The sequence below is a fragment of the Cupressus sempervirens genome, chromosome 10 (genome assembly GCF_028749045.1).
Source record: "Cupressus sempervirens isolate cs-2001-9-10 chromosome 10, ASM2874904v1, whole genome shotgun sequence".
NCBI lineage: Eukaryota > Viridiplantae > Streptophyta > Pinopsida > Cupressales > Cupressaceae > Cupressus > Cupressus sempervirens.
Window position 1 is genome coordinate 165,655,843 of NC_143127.1, and position 9,712 is coordinate 165,665,554.

The window sequence follows — 9,712 nt, forward strand, 5'->3', positions numbered from 1 at the left end:
GGATTAACGAACACACAAGAATTTATGAAATCTACACACATTCTGATTTTGGTTGCTTTAATGTGATTGGTTTTTGGGATTGTGAGGATGACACCCCTCAAGTCTGGTGATTCAAGGGAGTTGGACGTCACCCCAATCTTCCTACTTTCAGTATTGCATTGGTAGAGGGCAGAAATCAGCAAACTAAAGTAAGTGCTTGGTTTATTTATGAAGTGAATGATGGTGTTGGTCTACGAAATAGGAAAATGGGGGTCAAGTTGTTGAAAAGGTGAAGGGAATACGGCAGATAGATATAGAACTACATTTTGAAGGGAGCATAAGCTAATGCAGACTGAAGGTAACAATATATTGGCAGAGTATAGGGAGGTGTTTTCTATCCAACATCATACGCAGGGAAATACGTGGACATTGAAACGTTAATCCACAAGGTAGCAGAAGGGTTAGCTGCAGCTGGAAGTCAATTGGAGGTACAGTCAACGTGAGAGTAGTGGTCGGGCAAAGTAATACCATTCAAGTGTTGAACGCAGGTCTGTCACTAACTACCAATAGTTAGAGTTGAGTCAGCTTCAAGCTTCCACGTTCAGGCTAGCTGCATCCCCATTTTCCCTACGGTGTGGATGAGTTTGGCATCGATGGCATGTGGATGGAGTCAGGTTTCCTTAACCGACTGAGCTCGTAGTCAACGTGAGCATTCAATACCATTCTGCAAATACGTGGGTCGATTTTCCCATCTCTACTCTGTTTAACATATTGTTACGTGGGTTTCTTAAATTGTGCACTGTTTTTCCAGCATTTATGTGATTTACATTTATATTGGTCATTATAGAATCATTTTATGTCGTCAAGTTCATGGGCTTTGAATGAATGTGTACGAGCTAGTTTTAATGTATCAGATTTCATAATTTTATTTCGGTAAACAGTGAACTATATTTGTATGGCTAATTCAAATGTGAGAAATCGAGCTCTTGTACACTCTGATCAAATACGTTGAGTTGTTTGGAATTCTCTATGCACTGAATCAATAAACAACCATACAGTGGTTTTGGGTTTTGTCTCAGAAGGTCTGTGAACTATTTGACAAAATTATATCTTAGCTATTCCATTGCCTGTTGATATAAAAAAAAAAAAAGGAATAGGTTTCAGAATATTACACAGTGTGCTTTGCACTCTTTGCTTTGGGCTACGAACCTGATTTCTTAGATTGGGCCACTAAGCGTTTTCGACATTCAACCTTCATGTGACCAAACTTGTGGCAATAGTTGCATTGAATGATCTTCCGGTAGCCTTCTAAATCTGGAGCAGAGGATTTTTGCTAAGACTTGCCTTTATCCTTTTGAAAGGATTTAGCATTAACGGCTTGCTCTATGGAGGTGGAGGTGGCACTGGAACCACTATCAAACTATTGTTTCCACCGATCTTGTTGAAGCAGAAGTGTGTAGAGATCGGTGAACTTCATATCAACACTAAAAGATGTGATGGTGAGAGTCTCGATAAAATGCTCGTAGGACTTTGATAAACTACGGAGAGTGATAACCACAATATCCTCTTCCTCCATCTTGCGACCAATGGAGAGCAACTGATCATTGATTTCGTGAATCCTATTCAGGTGAGCCTAGAGCGACATTTGTTCATCCATGATAAAAGAAAACCAAGTGTTCTTCACGAAGAAAGCTCTGCTTTTGTCAGAAGTCTCGTGAAGATTTTTGAGATGTGCCCATGTCTCGGCAATTGTCTTTTCAGATGCAATTTGAGAGAGCTGATCATCAACTACGGATATTTTGAGAAGCATCACCTCCTCCTGATTGTTCAGATCCCATGTATCCTGATCAATACTAGGGGCGGTTGGACACTATATAACACCCAGAACAATTTGATCGGTATTTTGATATTCAAAAATTGCTATTATCCACTGCCCATTGAATATTGAATTGCTCTCGAGCATAATATTAGTCAATGATGCCATAGCACATTTTTCAATGGAAAAGCGTGAAAATATGTGAAGGTGCATTCTTGGAGGCAAAAAATGGAGGACCCAAAAAATGAAGGGGTACCCAAAAGAGAGCTTGAAAAAGACACAAAGAATATTTTGTCAGTTTTTGGATCCACTAACTCAAAAATCGAGGCACCCAGGAAAATTGGACAACCCAGTTGAGCTCTCAAAAAACCCATCAAGAATTTGTATTTTGAAAATTGTTTAGAGCCCTGCTGCAAAAAACCACAAAAAATGGTGGAAATGTGCAAAAAAAACAGACGGCAATTGCAGAAAAATGGTTGTAAGAAGCAAATATCATAAAATAATTTCAAAAAATATTGTTCTGATAATTTCAAACAAGAAATTATAATATTTTTTTCGAAAAAATTCAAAGAATTGACTCTAATACCATATTACGAAGTAATTGGTAAAATACTTGCTTGTTATTAACAAAGACTGAGAGGTCTATATATACAAAAGAATAAAGCGATGTTTCCTTAGGAAACAATTGTAAAGAATAGAAATATTATATTATAGCTAAAAGAAAGCTAAAGAAAGCTAACAGATAACTACAGCTAACTAATATTAGAAACATTCTAATATTTACAATAGATTACAAATAGATAACCATTAACTAATAATAGAAGTTTTTCTATTATCATAATAGACTGCACTTGTTATCTCTATGAATGACTATTACTAAATTTATGATAAAAATATATTTATGAAGAAACTGTATTTTTATGATTTACTATTTAAAAATGCATGCTTTAATGTTATAATAGGAAGTGGGTGTGTGTGTGTGTATGTGTCTTTGCTTGATTTTGTTTTTCATTTTATTTTGTATACACAAACTCCGAAATATATCCAATCCCTCTAAAAAGACTTTAGTTAGATCCCGAAACCAAACCCACAAATCCAAACCAGGATTCAGACCTTAACTGGAAATTTGGATATATAAGACATAATGCTAAACGCTATCATCATTGAAGGCATTATATTTAAGTATCACTGGTGGTCCAATTGTTTATAGCTAAGACTGTCATCATTGAGTAAAGCATACATAGAAAAGGCAATAGTCTTCTTTATGAATCCTAAGTCATCTATATATTATACTGTTTTCTAGAATTTATTCAAGTTATTGCAGCATAATTTTATCCCATAAACTTGTATATATTGACCATACAATTGAACCACTCTTAGAAAAAGAAAAGAATAGACATCAAAGTGCTATAAAAGGAACTCTATACAGTTTAAAACCATAAATATATGCATATGTTATGCTGAAAGAAAGGCATAAATCTCTTGAACTGATTTGCATTTAACAGACTTATATCTAATAATAAATCATAATATTAATTGATGCTTACCATGTGCCTATTATATGTTGATTCCAATAGCTTGTTCATGGCAAGAATTTCACGCTCTCTAAACACATCATCAACAAAACAGAAAATATTAGGCACTCTAGACAAACATGAAACCAACCAAAAAATTCCTTATGATTGAGATACCATAAATTTTATTCAAATGCTGTGTTCAAAATACAGAAAGTAGAGGCATTACAAAGCATATTTTCACACCAAATGAAAGCCTAAATATCAATTATTGCAGAGTACTGCTTAGCCAAGCAAAAATTGAACTGATGAAGTGAAGAACATCAAGAGTCTTCAAAAACCATGTTTTTTAATAAACATCTGGTGCTGGCAAACAAAATTTTTAATCAAGGTACCTTTCTTCAACTTTCTGTCTTTTGCAGACAGCCTTCTCCAGTTTGTGAAGATGATGTTTGTTCTTGGATACCTACAGTCACAACAAAGCATTGGTAAGACACTTATTTTGACATTCGCCAAGTATACTAATACATACCATACTCAAATGGCAAATATCCAATGGTACCTCTCTTGACTAAGATCATATTAAAGAAAACCAAAAATCACTTAATGTATAGGATAATGCAGATCCTATGATTTCTTGTGGATCTATCAAATATATGCACTTTGCCATCAGTCTTTCTGAATTGGCAAGACATTTCAACTTTTAGTAAATCAAGAAATGAGAAAAATATTGATGTACTGCAAGGGATATTTTGAGAAATTACTTGTTGCTGGAGCTCATGCTTAAGCTTACAAATCTCCATTTTTATTTCCTCATCTTCCCTGTACGATATATCTGGCTGAAAATGGGAAACTGAAGAATATTACAAGAAAATTGACAAAGAAACTAAAAATCTTCAATACACAATGATAGAGAAATTATCAGAGTAAGAAAACTACCACTGCTTCTGTAAATAATCCAATGCTTTTGAGTTCCAATAAAATTCGCTGGTCCAAGTCCAACTCTTCTGATTGGATGTCATATGCATTTTCACTATCATTTTCAATCTGAGTACAATTACTATAAGGAGAATCCTTAGTTGTGCAATGAAGACAGTCATCTTGTGGTTCATCATGCGATTTTCTATTCGTTTCTTCAGAATATTCTTCAACAATTAAGGCTGAAAGCAGTCTTTGAGAAAGTGGAATCATCCTGTCAAAACATCTGAAATTACCAGGTCTCTTGATGTCCTCTTTAGCATTCAACTTGCTAGAAGGCTTCAAGGACTCATTATCATCACACACATTCCCCAAACTTCTTTGATTACACAAAATAACTGGACAAGAGTCTATTGGCAGCTTACTACGGATAAGATCCACCTGTCAAGAGAGAAACTATTTATCAAAAGTTACCAATAACAAAAATTATGGAAAAATACCTGATAAGAAAATCAATAGTAATGAGCCAAGGCAAATGCAAACCGTCAAAACCTCTACATTTTAGAACAACATTGAGCATGAGCCCTACATGTTTAGCAGATATAATTTAATACATTAAATGAGCCATTTTAGAGATTCTAAAAGGTCAGTTAAACTTGTAATCTCACGTAACATATAAACTGAGATATTTAATGAATGAAAATAGTCTTGCACCTCTCCAGTTTGATTACTGCTGGAATTTATCAGAATTGTGTCTTCATTCTCTACCTCTCTGACCTGCATCTAACAACCCACATTTATCAAACACATAAGCTCAAACAAGAATCCAATTGAAGAAAATGATCTAATAATTTTCCAGAATGGAATCCCTGAATATATTTGCTGGCAGCAGTCATGCATGGTAAAACTGTTACCTGGTGCTTGAGAAAATCAAGGTCGGCTTGAGTGAGAGATGCAAAAAATGGTTCCATTTGCTTCCAAAAATGCCCTGAGCATGCAACATCTGCAACAAGTACTTCCAGGTCAATCTACCAAGTTTTGAACATAATTCTTCTATGCAGCAGAGATTATTTTCAAAAAGATTGGCAAACATATAAAACTCTATTCACCTTAATGAAAATCTTACAGAAACGAAAGGAAACTTCCTCGATATTTTCAATCAGACAAACTCTATTTCAAAAAATTAGGAATTGAAATAGAATCATCATGTCCAACTTTTATTTTTCTCAAGGAAAATTGAAATTCACCAAAATGATGAAACATAGTATACTATTAGTATTTCCAACATCAGGTCTGACTATGTATCAATATCCTGGATTATTGCTGATTTACTGATCCTTAATCAAGTATGAATTGAAACCATACCACTTGCATTATTAGAAGCATTTACGGCTGATATGAGTTCTTCAGTATTGTCCGAATCCCCTACAAAGATCACCATCCAAATATATTAACATTATATGATAACATAGAACTGTGATTCAAAAGTTACATAGAAACACTCAATTTTTGAAGTACAACAACATCATGCCTATAAAATCTGACAACCCATTATTCATTTGACACCTTGACCATGTAACTAGCTTTCGTTCCAATGAAGTTTTCTTGGTTGGAGATTGGCCTGTCTTACTGAACAAACTAACATGCATATATAACAGCCAATACTTTTCAATGAATCTTGAGTATTTAATAATGGAAATATATTATGCTATAAATATAGCCTACTCACCTTGCTACTTTATCAGTATCAAGCCTTGTACTTCTTAGTGGCTTGTTTGTTACAAGATTTTCAAGTTTTCCACTTAAAGAAACATTCATTCTAAGAGGAGTGCTATCTCTCCCACTCCTTCGCCTTCCTGACCTAAGTGTAATTTTTCTATCAGCATCTCCTTGTTTCCTCATCTTGTTCTTGCACTTGTTACTAGCTCCTGATTCCTTGCACTCAGATAAAGAAGCTAAACAAGAATTACTTTTAGTTTGTAATCTGCTCTGTTCAAAAGCACAATTATTGGAAGAGTATCTTAGAATACCTTGGCCTTTGCATTCAGTTGAATCAGATTTAGCAACAGACTCGGGATTTGAAGACCCTTCCATCAAATTTGATAAATCATCTTGATTTAAAACTGGACACGCCAATTTTTTTCTTTTTGCATGTTGATGTTTTGGTGGCTTTTGCTTAGACCACCGGATGGCAAGATTTTTCGAAGATCCTGTTGAAAATGGACACCTGCTATTGTTTAAGCCACCAGTGATCTGACATCTAATTGGAATTGAAGTTTTTTCCTGGCTATCAAATATTGGAGAGGTTTGTGAAACATTTAAAGATGATTTCACAAATGCATGAGAACCCTTTCCTTTTGTGGGGCCTGCTGCATGAATTTTGCTGCGGATATTTGACCTGAACGTAATATAAAGATATTAAATGATAATAATTTTTTTAAAAATAAATTTAGGAAGAATTTTTGGCATTGACAAGAGAAATGGTGAGGCATATATTCATATTTTCACACCTTACCAAAATCAGATACTGTACAGAATCAGAATCCAGATCCAGCGTCAAAATTGGCAGATTCAGTAATTTAGATGATTAAGTAAAAGTCAATATTGATACTTCTAAATTCATGAGGATACAAGGATAATTCTTTCTGTTAAGTTATTAACAATGACTGTAAAAACCTGTGTTTTTATACCCATTTCAATGTAATTTAGCGTTATGCAAAAAAAATGTATCCAACTTTCTAGCAATTATTTGAAATGCAACCTCACTATGAATTCTTATTTAACAAATATCATCTCAAAATCAATATCAGATTCATATCATTTACACAATCTTTGGAATTGGTGTGGTAGAAATTCCTCCACAAAGCAAAGGTTCATATGTTTTTGTTGATACAAGTTATGCAGAAAACAAATAAGTTAGATAACAGCCAAATTTGATTACCAGATTGTAAGCACTATAAAACCACTTGTTTTCGCCATGCAATCAAAGTAGGTATAATACAGTAAGTATCGCTTTGTTTTTCTGATCAAACTCTTTAAGAACTGTACCATTCCCAAAACTTAGAACTCATTTCCATGTCCATACTCAAAACATCATTTACTTGACGTCCTATCAATGACATGAACAAAAAGTGCCAATAGTGAAAATTGAAAATTGTTGACCAATCTATGTTAGAATTTTAGCAACAACACTAGTCATGGATTGATGCACTAATGACTTCTTCACTTATCTAAAATTCGCTTTCCACTTCATTACTATTCACCTTCAACTCTTTAATTTGCAAAAATTATGCCATAGCATATAATTTCCCTAAAGTTTCCATGCCATTCAATAGTAGTTTTCATTCCCCTACCATTTGCTAGCAATTGCACATACATACTTTTTATCCAACAAGATAATTGTCTACCTTCTTTTACCAGTGAAATAAATAATTTCCAGGATACTTTTCTTTTCTGTTTCTTAATTTCTAAAATACAAAGCTTTTTTGAAAACTTTTACATTCTATATGAAATAATCAATAAACTCTTCTAATGTGACTAGATGCAGCAAGCACCCGTAGTAAATACGTATATTATCATTCATGCCTGACCAAAGTTTTGCAGTACCCGAAGAATTCAAAATAAACAATAATCATCTACTAATATAATATTCAGAAAATTAATAAGAGTGCTAAAAAACATTAAACTAGATTACCTAGGAAACTCTGAATGCACTAACTTGAATAAATAATTATTAAAATAACTTTTGTACTTCAGAGGCAGTTCAACTAATAGCCTCAAACTTCTCAGCACAAGATCTTTAGATACTATAGAAAATCTTCTTTTCTTATCTTTCGCAACAACACACTACTATGTTAAAGCTCTGAGAACATCAATATTTATAATGTTATGTTATATTGACCCATTAACATTGACTGTAAACATTTTGGAACAAATAAATAACCATCTTGAATAAAAGAGATCAAAATTAGTCAATCACAAGTCATAACTACAGGCACGGCTTTCACATGGTCTCATTAGGCTCTCAGTGCTGAGCATTTGCTGCATACCCAGTTTATAATCTATATCTGCATCCAGCATTCTATTTCCTACTGTCTTGACAGAAACATCTGATTTCATTCCACAATGTCTTCCTGTCATTTATGCCTTTCCCCAACTTTCACATCCAGCTGGTAACATTTGATCCTTTTCCTTTAACTGGTGTGCAGCCTTCCAAAGCTGAATATACCTTTTTCCCTATCTGTCATTGCAGACGGTCTAGGCATATTGTTAGAGCGACCATTCATAACACATTAAGCAACAGATCAGATTATGCTACTAAAGTCCTATTGTATTTCCACTTCCCGCCAAAATTCGCATTTTATATTGCCCTTCCCGCCTTCGATATGCCCATATTCAAATACCCGTGGAGATATTAGAATTACCAATGTTTTAAACCTTATAATATATTCTTACAACCCGCGAGTTTCTGGCCGTCAGATCAACTGAGATCAGCGAAGGGCGCTATCTCTCTATGGCAGAATTGCGCGAGGATTATATCAACGACATCGCGCCCTGGCGACACGTCGCGGGGTGGGGTCCAGAATTTGGCTATGTCACTATCGCGTTTTAGCCGGAGAATCTCCATAGCAACATAGCACCCGGCGGAAATATTCACGGCGGGTAGGTCGCGTTGCCGAAAAAATGTTGCGGCGGTCGGGTAAAGTTTGGCGGGCCGGAGAAGATAAATAGCGAGAACTTCAGGCAAAATATTGGGCCCCATTATGTACCTCATCTGCCCAGTTGGCGGAGCCCGGTGCCACGGCAACGAACCAGAAGGAACCACGCACAGATAGGGACATGTCATCGGTTGGGCGCTATGGCGCTGTGAGAATTTAACCTCGATTTTTCCATAACGACATGGCCCCTGGTCGACACGTGGTCATCCTGTGAGGCCAAGTTGCAAGTTTGCCTGGTGGTGTTCCGCTGGGCCAGTAGGAACCACCACGTGTAACCAGGCCAGAATTTCTGACAGCACAGCTAGCACAGCCGGGTTTAGGATCTCCCCGACAAATCAGGGCCGATCGACGGCAGGCGCCATCGCGTTATGGTGAAGCTGCAGGATTTTTATCATGGCGACATAGCGCCCGTGCGCCGCGTGTCCTGGTGGGACCAATTTCATGCAGCCGAGGATTAAACGACCGACGGACCAATAGGAGGACGCCACGTATTAGCGGGCCCGGCGAATCAATAGAAACGGAGGGTTACGGGAGGTCAAGTTCTGTGACCGTCAGATTAGAAGAGATCGGCGACAGGCGCCATCTCGCCATGGTGAAGCTGCGAGTTTTCTATCATGGCGACATAGCGCCCATTTACCACGTGTCATTCAGGTGCGGTGCAGATGCTAAGGTGTCACCAGATACCATGGGCCCAGGGTAAAGACGACACAAAGCACGACGAGTCTTCGTGATCGTCGGATGGAGACAAATCTACGGTGGGCGCCATC

The 9,712-nt window shown here is 36.3% G+C and overlaps 1 protein-coding gene across 1 annotated transcript; it reads right to left on the reverse strand.

Moving 5' to 3' along the window:
• Positions 1-1,612: 1,612 nt before the first annotated feature.
• Positions 1,613-8,367, reverse strand: LOC149533121 (uncharacterized). Its single transcript, XM_089805807.1, has 10 exons — positions 8,207-8,367; positions 5,957-6,625; positions 5,337-5,397; positions 5,142-5,255; positions 4,942-5,004; positions 4,249-4,668; positions 4,074-4,148; positions 3,705-3,775; positions 3,343-3,439; positions 1,613-1,849 (listed from the first exon to the last, which is right to left on the reverse strand). The coding sequence occupies exons 1-10, from the start codon at positions 8,365-8,367 to the stop codon at positions 1,613-1,615; spliced, it is 1,968 nt and encodes a 655-aa protein (XP_089661933.1).
• Between the last annotated feature and the right edge of the window lie 1,345 nt (positions 8,368-9,712).

Bases quoted from the DNA above. Each gene is read 5' to 3' on its own strand.
- LOC149533121 (XM_089805807.1), bottom strand. From the start codon at position 8,367: ATGACAGGAAGACATTGTGGAATGAAATCAGATGTTTCTGTCAAGACA. The intron at 5,256-5,336 runs GTGAATAGAGTT...AAAACTTGGTAG, and splicing joins TCTGTAAGATTTTCATTAAG to ATTGACCTGGAAGTACTTGT. The intron at 3,776-4,073 runs GTAATTTCTCAA...TTGTGACTGTAG, and splicing joins AGCATGAGCTCCAGCAACAA to GTATCCAAGAACAAACATCA.